Source organism: Oncorhynchus tshawytscha, linkage group LG26 (assembly GCF_018296145.1).
Source record: "Oncorhynchus tshawytscha isolate Ot180627B linkage group LG26, Otsh_v2.0, whole genome shotgun sequence".
NCBI lineage: Eukaryota > Metazoa > Chordata > Actinopteri > Salmoniformes > Salmonidae > Oncorhynchus > Oncorhynchus tshawytscha.
The window spans coordinates 3,226,783-3,246,752 of record NC_056454.1 but is presented as its reverse complement, the minus strand read 5'-3'; the positions used below and the strand labels follow the sequence as shown (position 1 = coordinate 3,246,752).

The window sequence follows — 19,970 nt, the reverse complement described above, 5'->3', positions numbered from 1 at the left end:
ACCTGAGCTCAATTTCAAGTCTCATAGCAAAGGGTCTGAATATAAATAAGTTATTTCAGTTTGTTTTTTTAGTAAATGTGCAAAAAATTCTAAACCTGTTTTAGCTTTGTCATTATGGGATATTGTGTGTAGATTGAGGACATTTAATTATTCTTTTAATGCATTTTAGAATAATGCTCTAACGTAACGAAATGTGGAGAAAGGGAAGGGGTCTGAATATTTTACGAATGCACTGTATCTGTCTGACACCGATGCATGGAGATAATTATGATCTGTCTGGGTGCGATGGAAGTCTTTGTGCAGTGGGGATGTTTTGATTCACTGAAAATGTAAATGAAAGTTTCTTATTGGACTATTCCCTCCCTGTTTTAGTCTGTTGTCTTTAATTGGTGCCCAATGAACATGACCAAGTTTTTAGACACCGGTTATTACTCCCAATGCTTTCATTACTGTGTTTGAGAAACAATTTTACCAGCCCAGAAGATGTTGACAAGGAACCAAAGAGACCACACAGACTTTTGAATTTGTGAATTTAATAAGGTTATTTTCCCATGGTAGTTAGGTGTGGAGTTTGGCGTTAGCAAACAATGTATTTCACATTTAACAGCAACACGAGTGCAAATGATAGACAACAAATACAGAGAGAGAAAGTGTGTGTGTGTGTGTGTGTGTGTGTGTGTGTGTGTGTGTGTGTGTGTGTGTGTGTGTGTGTGTGTGTGTGTGTGTGTGTGTGTGTGATCAGTCCGTGTGCAGAGGTCCTCTGGCCTTCTACCTCCAAGTTCTTGTCTTGACTGCATCAAGACAGTTTGAGATTACAGTTTTAACTGAAGCTGAAGCTACCCTTAACTCTAGTGACATAACGTGTGTGTGAGTGACATGGTGACTTGTTTCCCGGTACAGTGGCAGCACCCCACAGTAAGCCACATGAGACAAGGGATGCAAGGAGGTTTCATAGAAACATTTTTAAAATGTACGGCCCATTGGACATTCCATTAGATCAGAAGGAAACTATAGACCAGAAAGTGACACTGTCAATATACTGTCATTATTACTGTACATGCTTACATGTCAACATAAACAGACCAATGTAAAGGAATATGCCCAATTTCTAATTCAGTGATTGCATATGGTAATGTTCATGATTTACTACAACTAAGCGCTGGAAATGAGTGTAAGATAAGGTTGGATGGTGGAATGTATCTGTCGATGTTTAAATTGTATGTCCCTATGTAATTAAACAGTTCAGAAACAACCTTCAAGCTTCTTTATTGGGAAGTCATGTGTAGGTATCATCCTCAAAAGGGATGACTGTTTTATGGCTCCTTGTAAGCTCCAAGGAATCTCTTTCATACAAAATGACAAGGGAATCTCAAGGTATTGCGTTTGGGGTGAAAGGGAGGATCTGAAGGAGACTTTTTAATTGGTTACACAGAGGCCTTTGTATAACGCAAATAGTTGATCTAAACGTGCGTGTAGTATACATGTAGCTCAACATGGGACCTCACCTCACTTTCTTTCTCTCTCAGTCTCTCGTCTCTGAGCCTATCTCCTTCTCTCTCGCTCTTTCTCTCTCACTCTCTCGTCTCTGAGCCTATCTCCTTCTCTCTCGCTCTTTCTCTCTCACTCTCTCGTCTCTGAGCCTATCTCCTACTCTCTTGCTCTTTTTCTCTCACTCTCTCGTCTCTGAGCCTATCTCCTTCTCTCTCGCTCTTTCTCTCTCACTCTCTCGTCTCTGAGCCTATCTCCTTCTCTCTCGCTCTTTCTCTCTCACTCTCTCGTCTCTGAGCCTATCTCCTACTCTCTTGCTCTTTCTCTCTCACTCTCTCGTCTCTGAGCCTATCTCCTTCTCTCTCGCTCTTTCTCTCTCACTCTCTCGTCTCTGAGCCTATCTCCTTCTCTCTCGCTCTTTCTCTCTCAGTCTCTCGTCTCTGAGCCTATCTCCTTCTCTCTCGCTCTTTCTCTCTCACTCTCTCGTCTCTGAGCCTATCTCCTTCTCTCTCGCTCTTTCTCTCTCACTCTCTCGTCTCTGAGCCTATCTCCTACTCTCTTGCTCTTTTTCTCTCACTCTTTCTTTCTCGCTCCCTCTCAATTAAATACATTTTAATAGAAAGATACTTTATTATGCATTACAGAATTACTCTTATTGCCAAAACAACTCAAAGGGTTGTAAGAGACTGAATCTTTCTTCAGAATTGGCAAGCAATTTAACAACTACAAATTGAATCAACAATTTGATCTCACTCTCTCCCTCTCTCCAGGTACCAGTATCTTCACCGTGTACGAGGCAGCCTCTCAGGAGGGCTGGGTATTCCTTATGTACAGAGCCATTGACAGTTTCCCTCGCTGGCGCTCCTACTTCTACTTCATCACGCTCATCTTCTTCCTCGCCTGGCTTGTCAAGGTACAAGAGACAGATTTATCTGACTTGCTACGATCCCGTCCCTTTTGACTGGTAACAGTTATACTCCCTGTCATCCTATGGAAGGATACAGTTTGTCTGGTGAAAGAGAATGGACCGTAGCAGGCCAGATAAAAGTGTCACTCGTATCTTGTGTGAGGAGACTCTTCTCCTGTGTGGTCCTGTTTGGAACAGTTGGTAAGAGTATAGGGTTAGCACCGCCAAGGTCATGGGTTCCATTTCCCGCTGGACCACCTACAAAAACAGATGCACTCACTGTTATTAGACACTTTGTATACAAGTGTCTGGTAAATTGCATATATAGGTCAAAGTATTTGAACAGTGACACATTTTTGATTGATTTGGCTCTGCACTCCAGCACTTTGGATTTAAAATGATGCAATGTTTCTGAGGTTAAAGTCATTTGAGGGTATTTCCATCCATATCGGGTGAACAGTCACAGCACTTCTGTACATATTCCCCCCATTTGGACAAATTCACGTATGTGTATTAAAGGTCCCCTATTCCGAACACACAATGACTACATCAAGTTTGTGACTACAATCTTGTCAATGTTTTGTTTGTGTTTCAGATTATTTTGTGCCCAATAGAAATGAATGGTAAATAATGTATTTTTTCATTTTGGATTCACTTTTATTGCAAATAAGAATATAATATTTGTCTAAATACTTCTACATGCTACAATGGTTATGGATAATCATGAATGCATCATGAATAATGATGAGTGAGGCACAAATATCATACCCCCAAGACATTCTAACCTCTCACCTTTACCAATAACAGGGGGGTTAGCGTTTTCTGCGGGGTATTATATTTATGTCTCTGTAACTTTCACCTCATAGTCATTGTATCATTTCAGATCCAAAGTGCCAAACTACAGAGCCAAAACAACCCAAATGTGTCACTGTCCAAATACTTCTGGAGCTCACTGTATGTATTATTCTCTTCATCTTTCTGAACGTGATCTCTTCTGTCGGGTGTGTGGCACAGTAGATTCCTCCAGTCTAGACAAAGACATTCACACCTGTGTTGTTTGCTCACTTCCAATCCACTTCCAATCTTCCAATCTCAAGAGTTAGATGGAGATGTAGTTAATAGATAAGTGAACTGTCAAGGAGAAACAGGTCATAGTGATGCATTGAGGTTCTGTTTAATTCTATGAGACAGGTAAAGTAGGGCTACTCTATCTGCCTAGTTAGATGTCACCTATTGCTCCTCTTTAGTGAGAATATCAGTGTACTTTCTAATTGGACTAATGACTAAGAGCGAGACCAGCTCAGAGACCTGAAGAAACGGTCTAGTTTTTGTCCGTTATGATCTTCTCTCTCATCTCTTCCCCTCTTCATTGTTTGTTCGCTGTCTCTATATCACTCTTTCGCTCTCACTGTCTCCTTCACCTTTTCTCTTTCTATTTATCTCTCTCCCTGTATCTCCTCATTTCTTTCCACCTCCCCCCTCCCTCTCGCTCTGTCTCCGTCTCTCTTTCTCTCTCTCAGAATGTTTTCATTGCGGTCATCATTGAAACGTTTGCTGAGATCAGAGTTCAGTTCCAGCAGATGTGGGGGTCCCGAAGCAGCACCACCTCTACTGCTACCACACAGGTACTGTTACACACACACACACACACACACACACACACACACACACACACACACACACACACTTCAATCAGAGCCACATTAGAGTATGTATTTATAAAGCCATAACACTGCCAAATTATCAAATAACATCACAGGTAGGAGGCTTCCGGTTGTTCAGAGTAAGACTTGCTCACTGGGCTGAGCAAACAAAGCCAGGGCAGAAACATTGCTATGTCAGGTTTGATTAAATCTGCTCCTCCAGTCTCAATGTAACTGGTTCATCCGCCCACTCTTCATTGGTATCCCAGCTGTCTGAACAATATCATGGCGAGGAGAGAGGACATTTTCTATTTCCTTTCTCTCCTGGCTTATTGAAATAAGGGCTCGCAATCAGATTTAATTCAGCAAATGCACTATCCTACCCTCTGGGGTTCAGTGCATATGCCCAGTGTTTGAAAATGCATATTTAATGTGAAAATGGCCTTTCTCTCATCTATACTATTTTCATGACTCTCAAATGTAATGATGATTAGTTATGCAAATGAACAGGTTTGGGGCGGAATGTCAGACATCATATGGATGGTTAGAGGATGGGAAAGGGCAGGAATGGCATAATACACACACGCACTTTAGAAAACAAACAATTCATTTGCTGCTTTGTAGAGATTTCTACTTTAACTTTTAACATTGCTTTGGGAAAGGGACTGTATTTTATGTATATGTATAGCAGCTCCTTCTCCCAACAGTAGGGCCTGCTTTGCTCTTTCTCCCAACAGTAGGGCCTGCTTTGCTCTTTCTCCCAACAGTAGGGCCTGCTTTGCTCTTTCTCCCAACAGTAGGGCCTGCTTTGCCTGCTTTGCTTTTCTCCCAACAGTAGGGCCTGCTTTGCTCTTTCTCCCAACAGTAGGGCCTGCTTTGCTCCTTCTCCCAACAGTAGGGCCTGCTTTGCTCTTTCTCCCAACAGTAGGGCCTGCTTTGCTCCTTCTCCCAACAGTAGGGCCTGCTTTGCTCTTTCTCCCAACAGTAGGGCCTGCTTTGCTCCTTCTCCCAACAGTAGGGCCTGCTTTGCTCCTTCTCCCAATAGTAGGGCCTGCTTTGCTCCTTCTCCCAACAGTAGGGCCTGCTTTGCTCCTTCTCCCAATAGTAGGGCCTGCTTTGCTCCTTCTCCCAACAGTAGGGCCTGCTTTGCTCTTTTTCTCCCAACAGTAGGGCCTGCTTTGCTCCTTTTGCTCCTTCTCCCAACAGTAGGGCCTGCTTTGCTCCTTCTCCCAATAGTAGGGCCTGCTTTGCCTCCTTCTCCCCAATAGTAGGGCCTGCTTTGCTCCTTCTCCCAATAGTAGGGCCTGCTTTGCTCCTTCTCCCAACAGTAGGGCCTGCTTTGCTCCTTCTCCCAATAGTAGGGCCTGCTTTGCTCCTTCTCCCAATAGTAGGGCCTGCTTTGCTCCTTCTCCCAACAGTAGGGCCTGCTTTGCTCCTTCTCCCAACAGTAGGGCCTGCTTTGCTCCTTCTCCCAACAGTAGGGCCTGCTTTGCTCCTTCTCCCAATAGTAGGGCCTGCTTTGCTCCTTCTCCCAATAGTAGGGCCTGCTTTGCTCCTTCTCCCAACAGTAGGGCCTGCTTTGCTCCTTCTCCCAACAGTAGGGCCTGCTTTGCTCCTTCTCCCAATAGTAGGGCCTGCTTTGCTCCTTCTCCCAACAGTAGGGCCTGCTTTGCTCCTTCTCCCAACAGTAGGGCCTGCTTTGCTCCTTCTCCCAATAGTAGGGCCTGCTTTGCTCCTTCTCCCAACAGTAGGGCCTGCTTTGCTGCTTCTTCCGACAGTTGAAAGTGCAGAGCCCAGCTGATAATCATCCAGATAATTGCCTCGAAACCTAAACTATACCAAATCTAATTTCACACATATAACAGATTAAATAAATGAAGTAAAGTATTATGGGGGAGAATGGGGGAGTTGATGAGCGAGGGGGGGCCGAACGATGCATAATTATGTAATCACCAATTGTGAAGTAAGAACAGAGAGGGCCATACTATTGTATTCATCCATTCTAATCATAATCTTAAAGTGGTATGTACCCTATATCAGTCCACCGAATAAAATAAGTCTTATCTGTGTACTCTGGCATACTTGGAGTAGGCTACACAATGAGGGTGTGCAAGGGGAGAAATGTCACCATGGACAAGTTATACACCTCACTGTCTTTGGGAACAAGTTTCTTGCAAAGAAAACAAGTCTATGAACAATGTGAGATGGGATATCGCTCCCTCTCTGCAAAATAAGGCACCTGCACAGCCATTGTACTCCACAACGGTGCTGAAGAATGACGAGACAATGGGAATACAATAAAGGGAACACAATTAAGAGAAAACCAGAGACAACGTTGTAGTGCAAATTAGTGTCTAAGTGTGTCACGCAAGTGAAAGATACGAAAACAGCTAAATGAAATCCAACTGATGCCATTGTGTGAAGATGCACACAATATAAACACAAGCTGACAATCATTTACTATTTGACTGCTGTCATATCGACACTTATATTCGTTATAATACCATTATAGCTTTTGTGCCGAGGCACTCCGCTAATAAAATGGATTGTCCACTTGAATTTGAGCTTTTTTACATATAGGCTACAGTAACATAAACTAATGAAAATCATATTGTGTTATTTGAAATAAAATGCAAATCATATTGTAATGTTCGTAAACACAACCAAATGATTATTTCTGCGATAGCATATATGAATTACACTGTCAGAACGTTGCAGTCAGAATGACTACTCATTACCTTGAAGGAGGCCCAGCGGTTTTAGTTTTAAGCAATATATTTTTTCACACGACCCTCCCAAAACGCTTGGGGAAAAAATCAAGTGACCCTCTCTCTACCAAAATAATGATAAAAACATGAAGTAGATAGCAGGGAACATGCCTAAAGTTTGATCTCACTCCTAGGACAGACCAGAGACTTAGATTTGTAATATGGCTAACTGTTTTTCACCTCGAGCCATTATGTGTCAGCATTCTGATTATGATAGCGCACAGGGCTGTCGGCCTGAAGGTTGTTGGTTCGCCGACCACTGTGGACCAGCTTACTCTCGAATCTTGACATCAATCTGATTTCAGTTCGCAACCCTGATAACTGGTTTTACACAAAATTACAGAATTGGAGCGGATTGTTGCAAGCCTATTTATCGGTTTGTCCTACCTTCATTGGGCAATATCATTCCTCTGTCACGTTCCTCTTTTACAATTTAATTCCAAATGTATGCACCCAGCCTGTCTTGGAAACTTACCTTTAGGAGGAGTACGATTCGCAGGCTGAAACAAATTAATTATAGGCTATCAATATTTATTTACAGTCAATGTATATGTATATCTGACGTATATGTATATTTATACTGAACAAAAATATAAACAAAACATGCAACAATTTCTACGATTTTACAGAGTTACATATAAGGAAATCAGTCAATTGAAATAAATTCATTCGTCTCTTATCTATGGATTTCACGTGACTGGGCAGGGGCCTCTGGGGAGCCAGGCCCAGCCAATCAGAATGAGTTTTTCCCAACAAAAGGGCTTTATTACAAACATAAATACTCCTCAGTTTCATCAGCTGTCCCGAGTGGCTGGTCTCATACAATCCTATAGGTGAAGAAGCCGGATGTGGAGGTCCTGGGCTGGCGTGGTTACACATGGTCTGTGTTTGTGAGGCCAGTTGGACATTCTGCCAAATTCTCTAAAACAACGTCGGGGACTGCTTATGGTAGAGACGGGACATTAAATTATCTGGCGACATCTCTGGTGGACATTCCTGCAGTCAGCATGCCAAGTGCACACTCCCTCAAAACTTGAGACATCTGTGGCATTATGTTGTGTGACAAAACTGTGTGAATCAAGTGCACTGTGTTTTTTTGAGTATGGGTGTGTGTATGGGTATATAGCCTGGCAGAGAGAGTGGAGCGGTATGCCAGTGTTCAAACAGACTCCAAGTGTTCACACACACAGCACTTCCAGACATTTGGCCGGCTGTCAGCGCAGAGCCAGACACAGCCTACAGGAGATAGGGCAAATGACAGACATACACATGAGTCATACTGAGAGCGGGAGAGAGAGTGTGTGTTTTTGGGTGGGTAGGTGGGTGTATATTGTTGTACGGGCCTGGCAAAGAGTAGAGCAGTATGTCAGTGTTCACACAGTCTCCCTCCCCTCACGTACTCACACACACACACACACACACACACACACACACACACACACACACACACACACACACACACACACACACACACACACACACACACACACACACACACACACACACACACACACACACAATGAAAGAGCAACCAGTGAAGAACTAACACCATTGTAAATACATCCCATATTTGTTGATTTTTTTTATAGCTTTTGTAGTTTCACTATTATCACATCGTTACAACACTGTATATATACATAATATTACATTTGAAATGTCCCTATATTATGCCCCTATAACAGCTAATGGGGATCCTAATAAAATACCAAGAGTGAGCATGTGAGGGGAGGGAGAAGGTGTGAACACTGGCATACTGCTTCACTCTCTCTGCCAGGTCCATATACCCTCACATCCACCAAAAAACAGATACACACTCCAAAACACACACACAGACAGAAAGTGAGACAGACCTGCCCATCAGCGCAGCGGATCTGACTTTGTTGACATAAGACAACACAGCACACATTTTTTTACTTGAAAATTACTGCACCGAACATCTTAGCAAGATGTAAAATTGCACAGTTGGCTTGGCATCACAGCCCTGTGGCCTTCTAGAGTTCCATTTGGTGTTCCCTTGGGGATACCAATCGAGCCAGAGGAGGGTGAAGTGGGAGGAATGGATGAAAAGGGAGATAATTGCTATACTTGTGATGCATGGTTGTATCACCTATACTTCAGTTAACTGCACCCATTGTTGGCTGAGAATAAAAGTTTGTATTAAGCTACCTAAATGGAAAACAAGACTAAGGGGTGTAGGTAGGGAGAAGGAGGAAAGGGGAGAGAAGGCATAGGACAGGTGTAGAATCAAGAAAGGAGGAAATGATAGGGAGGAGGGTAGAAGAGAGATGGGAGGAGTAATGAAAACAGGGATAGGAGAAGGAAGAAAAATAGGATGGATGAGGTGTATGAGAGAAATAACCATTCTCGACCATACGACTACTTATTTTAGAATTTTCACAGCAAGAATCAGGACACAGTGAGTCGGGTCAGGGAATACAAGTGCATTTTTTCTGTTCTAAATGTATCTCATCCTTTTCAAAGATTGAACAGCACTGATTTGTTTTCTTACCTTTTCCCAATTCTCCCGAGAAAAGGTTGAACCTGAAAGTGTTGGTGGTTGTCTAATCTCTCTACCAAAACATTGTTAAAAGTTAACCGAAAGTAGAAATCTCTACAAAGCAACAAAGGAATCATGGCTCTTTAAAGGAAGGTATAATTGTATTCTGTAACAAAGTCCTCTGTAGCCTTTCTCCACTTTAATGGGTTCTTGTTGTGTATTAGTGTTGGGTTGACACCCACATTATAGCAGTGCATTTTAATGGTGCCTTAGTCCCTCTGCATCATAACACGGACAGATCATTGGAGGTTAGAAGTACATTATTTCTTTAGCTTCTGCCATCAAAATAATACAAATTCAAGGAATGCTTGTTTGTGTAGCATTTTAAGTTTGGCTTCAATACATTTACCGTTTTCTCTCAAATATTTACCACATCGAAGTTCATGATCCAACCTTAAAATGTATGTCATGTTGTGGTTGTTGATTGTATGTCTGTATTCTTATGCAGATAGTCAAATATCAATATCCCACTTACTGTGGAGGTTTGAGCTTAACCATTCACATCTAATTTACGACAGTGAAGGTTTATAGAGCGATTTGAGTGCCAACATAAATTTTATTTGAATTCTATAGTTTTTCCGTTGTATAAGGATATGGAATTTTATATTTTTTAATTTGGAATGCACAAATTGAATCATTGCATTCATGAATGTAACTTCTATTTCATGATTTGAAACTGATTTGAATGAATATTGCCGTGAGTTTTAAAAATCTATTTCAATTGAATATTCAAATGCAATATTTATACAGCATTTATACAGTAAATTCAGTTTCAGTATGGTAGATATTGCATTCATTGTCTGTGAATCAAGTTTACAAACTATAATTTCAAGTTTATCGAAGTTTCTTATATTCAACTTCTCAGATGCATTCAGTTTTCAAATTCAGTTATCACATTCAGATTCAAAACCAGAGACAACATCCTGGTACTTTGCCAGCCAGGAAAGGTAGATCAGAACAGTTAGAATCAAACGCTCTCTGTGCTAATCAGAAGCTTCTCGCAGATTCTGAAGCCAATGTGGCAGTTCCTATGAATTTGTCTCTAGCATTTGAACCGTTTTGGTTTGAACCAGATCTCCTGCATATCACAAGGCTGTGTTAGCCACTTAGCTAAAGCCTATAGGGATAAGTTCAGGAAGTTCATGTAAAGGACAACATGCTGCTTACTTGACAAGTACCTCTTTCCCCTGTTTCAACTAATACCGAGATGCGAACCTTGAACCAATGCCTCACAAATGCATGTAACCACCCTTCTGAAGCGTTCCAACCCATCGTCCTATTAAAAAGGGCCTTCTTCAATTGTGCAAGGCTGAGGAGTAAGTTTCATCTGCTACACTAAGTCTTCAAGATTCAGCAAGGTTACTCATCAAAAGAGCGTAGTCTGGTGATACATGCTTATGTGATTAGCAACCTTGCCTGAGACGTGAAGACGTGTTAGTTTGACGTGTTAGTTTGTGTCCGGTGGAGGTTGGTGACGTTTAAGATGAGGGAGAATTATGAAAAAAAAATTATGAGCACGGCCTTATTTCTATTACAGCATATTGGATGATTGTCATTCATATTCCATTCCCCCAGCTCAATGTAACATCGATAGATTAGGCTACTACATGATACATAAACATTTTCCCTATACCCATCATGAGGTTGCTACAACCTAGATTACGAATTAAAGTTTACAACGTAGCTACACAGGTCGAGAGACAAATTGGAGTAATGGTGGCAGATTGACATATTCAATACCGCCTAGCAGACTCTTGCTTTTATGTAGCTGATCTAGGGTGTAATCATTAGTCCAAACAGTTGCAATTGAGAGTTTCTATTAGACAAATTCAGGTATGTCTATTCCTGTTTCCTTTCCGTTTGCTTCCGTTTAAGAAATGCTTTTCAACAGAATCGACAGAATGAATACACCCCTGATCACCCGCACACACAGTTCACTTTCATAGCAGCCACATACAAACAGCCTAATCACTTTTATCATTGCTCGCATCTCTCCTCTTCTCATCTTTTCCCTTCGCTTGTGGACTTCAGTGCACAATACAACAGCTGTCTGTGACCAGGTGAAAAAACCTTTCCAAGCCAAACCTTCATACATAACTGCTAACCACTACACACAGCCTACATCTTGATCACTATATTAGCTAACGTCATAGTCAACATAGCTACTAGAACTAAAGCGTTAGTAAACCCGATACAATAATGTAGTACAGTGTACAGAAAGCAGTTCAGCAGTTACACCGGCAGGCCCCGGTGGCAATACATTAATAAAACCAAAAGCTTACCTTGACGTGGAAGAGTTCCAGTGCTGGATAGCCTTAGCCAGCTAGTTAACATAGTACCCCTCTCTGTTTGAGCCGAGTGTTTAAGTAGGCTAAACTAGCCAGCTAGCTAACATAGTATCCCTCTCTGTTTGAGCCAGGTGTTTGAGTAGGCTAAACTAGCCAGCTAGGTAATATAGCAGCCCTCTCTGTTTGAGCCGGGTGTTGGAGTAGGCTGAACTAGCCAGCTAGGTAATATAGCAGCCCTCTCTGTTTGAGCCGGGTGTTTGAGTAGGCTGAACTAGCCAGCTAGGTAACATAGCAGCCCTCTCTGTTTGAGCCGGGTGTTTGAGTAGGCTAAACTAGCCAGCTAGGTAATATAGCAGCCCTCTCTGTTTGAGCCGGGTGTTTGAGTAGGCTAAACTAGCCAGCTAGTTAACATAGCAGCCCTCTCTGTTTGAGCCAGGTGTTGGAGTAGGCTAAACTAGCCAGCTAGGTAACATAGCAGCCCTCTCTGTTTGAGCCGGGTGTTTGAGTAGGCTAAACTAGCCAGCTAGGTAATATAGCAGCCCTCTCTGTTTGAGCCAGGTGTTTGAGTAGGCTAAACTAGCCAGCTAGGTAACATAGCAGCCCTCTCTGTTTGAGCCGGGTGTTTGAGTAGGCTAAACTAGCCAGCTAGGTAACATAGCAGCCCTCTCTGTTTGAGCCGGGTGTTTGAGTAGGCTAAACTAGCCAGCTAGGTAACATAGCAGCCCTCTCTGTTTGAACCGGGTGTTTTGAGTAGGCTAAACTAGCCAGCTAGTTAATATAGCAGCCCTCTTTGTTTGAGCCGGGTGTTTTAGTAGGCTAAACTAGCCAGCTAGGTAACATAGCAGCCCTCTCTTGTTTGAACCGGGTGTTTGAGTAGGCTAAATTAGCCAGCTAGGTAACATAGCAGCCCTCTCTGTTTGAGCCGGCCGTTTGAGTAGGCTACATAGCCAGCTAGGTAATATAGAAGCCCTCTCTGTTTGAACCAGGTGTTTTAGTAGGCTAAACTAGCCAGCTAGGTAACATAGCAGCCCTCTCTGTTTGAACCGGGTGTTTGAGTAGGCTAAACTAGCCAGCTAGGTAACATAGCAGCCCTCACTGTTTGAGCCAGGTGTTTGAGTAGGCTAAACTAGCCAGCTAGGTAACATAACTGCCCTCTCTGTTTGAGCCGGGTGTTTGAGTAGGCTAAACTAGCCAGCTAGGTAACATAGCAGCCCTCTTTGTTTGAGCCGGGTGTTTGAGTAAGCTAAACTAGCCAGCTAGGTAACATAACTGCCCTCTCTGTTTGAACCAGGTGTTTTGAGTAGGCTAAACTAGCCAGCTAGGTAATATAGCAGCCCTCTCTGTTTGAGCCGGGTGTTTGAGTAGGCTAAACTAGCCAGCTAGATAACATAGCAGCCCTCTCTGTTTGAAATGGGTGTTTGAGTAGGCTAAACTAGCCAGCTAGGTAATATAGCAGCCCTCTCTGTTTGAGCCGGGTGTTTGAGTAGGCTAAACTAGCCAGCTAGGGAACATAGCAGCCCTCTCTGTTTGAACCGGGTGTTTGAGTATGCTAAACTAGCCAGCTAGGTAATATAGCAGCCCTCTCTGTTTGAGCCGGGTGTTTGAGTAGGCTAAACTCCCATGGCTCCTTCAACTTACATATGTAGATAATTTCCATCCATCCCGGAAGAAAGAATCCTACTCAAACACATCAGAATACAATGTTTAATTAAGTTAAATCAACTCCTAAAAAAACCATAAGCAAATAAACAAACCCCTTTAATCAGCAATCTAATAATTTCAACCTGTTGATATAAATTTAGTAAAAACTATCCTGATTTTTTAAACAAATCTAAAATCTTTCAAAAGTAGGCGCTGTCTCATCAGCTTAAAAATCAAAACAAATTTTTCCACTCATATCCACAAAGTTTTCATTCCCCAAAGGTCAATACTGTTCAGCACATCCATTAATGATCTTCCTTTAGTCTGTACAGGGTCTGAAATTCCAATGTATGCAGACGATACAGTGATAAATTCATGCAAATAACAAACTACACAAGAACTCACTACTATAATGGTTCAGATCACAAAATTGCTCAGAGACTCATGTTTACATCTCAATAAAATAAAACACAGTCTGCATGTTCCTCAAAAAACAGCTACTGATGCCCCTGAGCAGATGTCCATGTATCAGGCTCCCGGTGGTATCTGATTTTAAGTACCAAGGCATCATACTTGATTCCAACCTCTCTTTTAAAAAGCAAAATAAAAAAGGAACTCAAATAACCAAATTCAACCTAGCTAATTTCCCAAAACATATGAAATTGTTTTGACTATTGCGGTAACAACACTATAATTAAAATCTATGATACTCCCCCACTTAACATACTAGTTTACTAGTTTGGACCAAGCTTGCTTTTCAACATTCATACCCATTCAGGCTTCTGCCAACAGGCTCTCAAACTACTCAACCAGCAATCAACTTTAATGATCTGACATTGTTCCACATAATGGAAACATACTATAATGTTAGACTACATGAACTTTCCTGCTCAAATTAACTGGTGTTACCTAAACAATCAAACCAAGAATCAATAACCATCAGAATCCATTCTCACAACTTAATATCCTATTTATTTTCTCCCAGTGGGCAAAAATATAACCCCTCCCATTTCAACGTTTTTCCTTACCTCTTCCTTACCTCTTACCTCGTAAGCTTTAAAACCAAACTTTATAACTTCCTCTTCACTTTGTTCTTCAGACTTATGAAATGTATCCTATTTCTTTAAAAATAACACATGCAGCGCCAAAATTATAACATGCGTCAGTCAATCTATAAGAATGATAATAATTTCGGTAATCACTTTCTATCGCCATCATCTCTCTGCTATTATTCAGAATCTTTAGGCTTTGTCTCCTAAACTAGAAGATCTCTTTGTTTCTTGGGACCTAGAACAAGCATCTCTGTTTTGTCCGAGTTTAAAAGTAGAAAGTTTGCAGCCATCCACTTCCTTATGTCTGAAACACATGCTTCTAGCGAGGGCAAATTTGGGGCTTCACCATGTTTCTTTGAAATGTACAGCTGTGTGTCATCCGCATAGCAGTGAAAGTTAACATTATGTTTTCGAATGACATCCCCAAGAGGTAAAATATATAATGAAATCAATACTGGTCCTAAAACTGAACCTTGAGGAACACCAAAATGTACAGTTGATTTGTCAGAGGACAAACCATTCACAGAGACAAACTGATATCTTTCCGACAGATAATATCTAAACCAGGCCAGAACTTGTCCGTGTCGACCAATTTGGGTTTCCAATCTCTCCAAAAGAATGTGGTGATCGATGGTATCAAAAGCAGCACTAAGGTCTAGGAGCACGAGGACAGATACAGAGCCTCGGTCTGATGCCATTAAAAGGTCATTTACCACCTTCACAAGTGCAGTCTCAGTGCTATGATGGGGTCTAAAACCAGACTGAAGCATTTCGTATACATTGTTTGTCTTCAGGAAGGCAGTGAGTTGCTGCGCAACAGCCTTTTCAAAACATTTTGAGAGGAATGGAAGATTCGATATAGGCCGATAGTTTTTTATATTTTCTGGGTCAAGGTTTGGCTTTTTCAAGGGAGGCTTTATTACTGCCACTTCTAGTGAGTTTGGTACACATCCGGTGGATAAAGAGCCGTTTATTATGTTCAACATAGGAGGGTCAAGCACAGGAAGCAGCTCTTTCAGTAGTTCAGTTGGAATAGGGTCCAGTATACAGCTTGAAGGTTTAGAGGCCATGATTATTTTCATAATGGTTTCAAGAGATATAGTACTAAAACACTTGAGTGTCTCTCTTGATCCTAGGTCCTGGCAGAGTTGTGCAGACTCAGGACAACTGAGCTTTGAAGGAATACGCAGATTTAAAGAGGAGTCCATAATTTGCTTTCTAATAATCATGATCTTTTCCTCAAAGAAGTTCATGAATTTATTACTGCTGAAGTGAAACCCATCCTCTCTTGGGGAATGCTGCTTTTTAGTTAGCTTTGCGACAGTATCAAAAAGGAACTTCGGATTGTTCTTATTTTCCTCAATTAAGTTGGAAAAATAGGATGATCGAGCAGCAGTAAGGGCTCTTCGATACTGCACGGTACTGTCGTTCCAAGCTAGTCGGAAGACTTCCAGTTTGGTGTGGCGCCATTTCCGTTCCAAATTTCTGGAAGCTTGCTTCAGAGCTCGGGTATTTTCTGTATACCAGGGAGCTAGTTTCTTATGACAAATGTTTTTAGTTTTTAGGGGTGCAACTGCATCTAGGGTATTGCGCAAGGTTAAATTGAGTTCCTCAGTTAGGTGGTTAACTGATTTTTGTCCTCTGGCGTCCTTGGGTAGGCAGAGGGAGTCTGGAAGGACATCAAGGAATCTTTGTGTTGTCTGTGAATTTATAGCACGACTTTTGATGTTCCTTGTTTGGGGTCTGAGCAGATTATTTGTTGCAATTGCAAACGTAATAAAATGGTGGTCCGATAGTCCAGGATTATGAGGAAAAACATTAAGATCCACAACATTTATTCCATGGGACAAAACTAGGTCCAGAAATGACTGTCACAGTGAGTAGGTCCAGAGACATGTTGGACAAAACCCACTGAGTCGATGACTCTGAATGCCTTTTGGAGTAGGTCTGTGGACTTTTCCATGTGAATATTAAAATCACCAAAGATTAGAATATTATCTGCTATGACTACAAGGTCCGATAGGAATTCAGGGAACTCAATGAGGAACGCTGTATATGGCCCAGGAGGCCTATAAACAGTAGCTATAAAAAGTGATTGAGTAGGCTGCATAGATTTCATGACTAGCAGCTCAAAAGACGAAAACGTATTTTTTTTTTTTTGTAAATTGAAATTTGCTATCGTAAATGTTAGCAACACCTCCGCCTTTGCGGGATACACGGGGGGTATGGTCACTAGTGTAGCCAGGAGGTGAGGCCTCATTTAACACAATAAATTCATAAGGCTTAAGCCATATTTCAGTCAGGCCAATCATATCAAGATTTATGATCAGTGATTAGTTCATTGACTATAATTGCCTTTGAAGTAAGGGATCTAACATTAAGTAGCCCTATTTTGAGATGTGAGGTATCATGATCTCTTTCAATAATGACAGGAATGGAGGAGGTCTTTATCCTAGTGATATTGTTAAGGTGAACACCGCCATGTTTAGTTTTGCCCAACCTAGGTCGAGGCACAGACACGGTCTCAATGGGGATAGCTAGGCTGACTACACTGACTGTGCTAGTGGCAGACTCCACTATGCTGGCAGGCTGGCTAACAGCCTGCTGCCTGACCTGCACCCCATTTCATTGTGGAGCTAGAGGAGTTAGAGCCCTGTCTATGTTGGTAGATAAGATGAGAGCACCCCTCCAGCTAGGATGGAGTCTGTCACTCCTCAGCAGGTCAGGCTTGGTCCTGTTTGTGGGTGAGTCCCAGAAAGAGCGCCAATTATCTACAAAATCTATCTTTTGGGAGGGGCAGAAAACAGTTTTCAACCAGCGATTGAGTTGTGAGACTCTGCTGTAGAGCTCATCTCTCCCCCTAACTGGGAGGGGGCCAGAGACAATTACTCGATGCCGACACATCTTTCTAGCTGATTTACACGCTCAAGCTATGTTGCGCTTGGTGATCTCTGACTATTTCATCCTAACATCGTTGGTGCCGACGTGGATAACAATATCTCTATACTCTCTACACTCGCCAGTTTTAGCTTTAGCCAGCACCGTCTTCAGATTAGTCTTAACGTCGGTAGCCCTGACCCCTGGTAAACAGTGTATGATCGTTGGATGATTAGTTTTAAGTCTAATAATGTCTAGTAATGGAGTCGCCAATGACTAGAGTTTTCGATTTGTCAGAGCTAATGGTGGGAACCTTCGGCATCTCAGACCCCGTAACGGGAGGAGTAGAGACCAGAGAAGGCTTGGCCTCTGACTCCGACCCGTTGCTTAATGGGGAAAACTCATTGAAAGTTTCTGTCGGCTGAATGGGTATGATGCTACAAGCTTTGCACACCTGTATTTGGGGAGAGTATTTAGGTGCCTTTTGGCAAACTGCAAGCGGGTTGTCATGTGCCTTTTACTGAGGGGTGGCTTCTGTTTGGCCGCTACCATGAAGGCCAGATTGGTGGAGTGCTGCAGAAATGGTTGTCCTTCTGGAAGGTTCTCCCATCTCCACAGAGGAACTATAGCTCTGTCTGAGTGACCATCAGGTTCTTGGTCACCTCCCTGACCAAGGAACTTCTCCCCTGATTGCTCAGGGCGTCCAGCTCTAGGAAGAGTTGGTGGTTCCATACTTCTTCAATTTAAGAATGATGGAGGCCACTATGTTCTTTGGGTTCTTCAATGCTGCAGACATTTTCAGATCTGTGCCTCGACACAGTCCTGTTTCGGAGCTCTACGGACAATTCCTTCGACTTCATGGCTTTGACATGCACTGTCGACTGTGGGACCTTATATAGGCATGTGTGTGCCTTTCCAAATCATGTCAATTCAACTGAATTTACCACAGGTGGATTCTCAAGTTGTAGAAACATCACATGGATGATCAATGGAAGCAGGATGCATCTGAGCTCAATTTTGTGTCTCATAGCAAAGAGGTGGAATACTTGTGTAAATAAGGTATCTGTTTTTTATTTTTAATGCTTTTGGAAACATTTCTAAAAACCTGTTTTGGCTTTGTTGTTATGGGTATTGTGTGTTGATAGCTGATTAATTGTTTTTATTCATCAATGTTAGAATAAGGCTGCAATGTGACAAAGTGGAAAAGTCAAGGGGGCTGAATATTTTTCGAAGGCACTGTAAATATTGAATTTGCATCTTAAGTCAAATTGAAATAAAAAATGTTAACTTAATGCAATTCAATTCAGTTTCAAATCATGAAATACAAGTTCAATTCATGAATTCAATGATTTAATTTGTGCATTCCAAATTCCAAAATATGACATTCAAATTCAAGATTCTAATACAAAGTAAAAATTATGGAATTTAAATAAAATTTCTGTTGGTACTGAAATCTCTCCATAATGGTTTTCAAAATCTAAAAACATTTTTTTTCCTCAAATAAAATAGCTTTTGTTTGGGGCTCCCGAGTGGCGCAGCGGTCTAAGGCACTGCATTGCATGCTGGAGGCGTTACTACAGTCACGGGAGGGTTTGGCTGGTGGGGCTTAACTTGGTTCATCGCGCTCTAGCGACTCCTTGTGGTGGGTCAGGTGCCTGCGGGCTGACCCTGGATGCCAGTTGAACAGTGTGTCCTCTGACACGTTGGTGCGGCTGGCTTCTGGGTTAACCTGGCGGGTGTTAAGCAGCGCGGTTAGGCGTGTCATGTTTTGGAGGACGCATGACTCCACCTTCTCCTTTCCCGAATCCGTTGGGAAGCTGCAGCGATGAGCCAAGTTCAAATAATTGGGGAGAAAAAAGGGGTAAATACCCCACAAAAATTGCTTGGTTGTCATATGTTCCTCATTGAGCAATTTGTTTACGTCCTGGTAAATGCCCCTGGCGTCAAGACGGAGAGTTCTACGACCTTGAAAACAATATATATTTTCTGTCGCTATCAAATGTAATTATATTCATGGCGTCACGCCCCAGTCTTTTATTTATTTAGAGACAAAAAAGGCAATTAGTCGGCGCAATACGGCAAGCTGTCAGTCACGGGGGCTAGCGCAATACGCCTTTTACTGTTTTCGTTTGACTCGAGTGGAAGAAGACTGATATTCCACTAATAAATGGGGGTCCTTGGGGACTGGGAGGATGTATGACTTATCAATCATAGAGCATGTATTAAATGACACCGTATTCCCAAAATATATAGATTTCTTTCCCCAGACCCTCTCAAGTGACACCCTATTTCCCATAAAGGCCACTTCTTTTGAACAGAGCTTTTCAAAAGACACCCTATCGACCACTGGCTCAAAAATTGTGCACTACATGGGGAATAGGGTGTCAGATGAGCAGCTCTGCAGGTCTGAGATTACACATCCTTCATTACATTGTGTTTGAGTACAGCAGTGTATGCTATAAACCACTGATTGACACAACTGAGGGGAAAGGACCTGGGTTTTCAATAATACTTTCAGAGTATCTTTCAGAGTTTTTGCTGCTGACAAAAGCATGTGTTGGTTTTTGAACATACGCACAGCAAAGTCATGGTGCATTTTTTAAGATGAATGTGTAGGTTGACTGTGTGTCTTTTCAATTTAGCCTGGCAAGACTGGTACTCCTCTGCCTCCTGTCCCAGTCACCTCTCCTCCTGCCCACAAGCCTGGATGCTAGTCTGTTTGTGCTTGTAGCCAACCTGTCTTTGTTTT

At 42.2% G+C, this 19,970-nt stretch overlaps 1 protein-coding gene across 3 annotated transcripts in view; it reads left to right on the top strand.

Annotated features, from left to right (window-relative positions):
* The window catches only part of nalcn (sodium leak channel, non-selective), a 277,670-nt gene that overhangs the window by 59,044 nt on the left and 198,656 nt on the right, over positions 1 to 19,970 (top strand). For all 3 annotated transcript variants that reach the window (XM_024388657.2, XM_042306734.1, XM_024388656.2), the window contains 2 exons: positions 2,259 to 2,401; positions 3,916 to 4,020. In XM_024388657.2, coding sequence (XP_024244425.1) covers positions 2,259 to 2,401; positions 3,916 to 4,020 — 248 coding nt within the window. The remainder of the gene's footprint in view (positions 1 to 2,258; positions 2,402 to 3,915; positions 4,021 to 19,970) is intronic.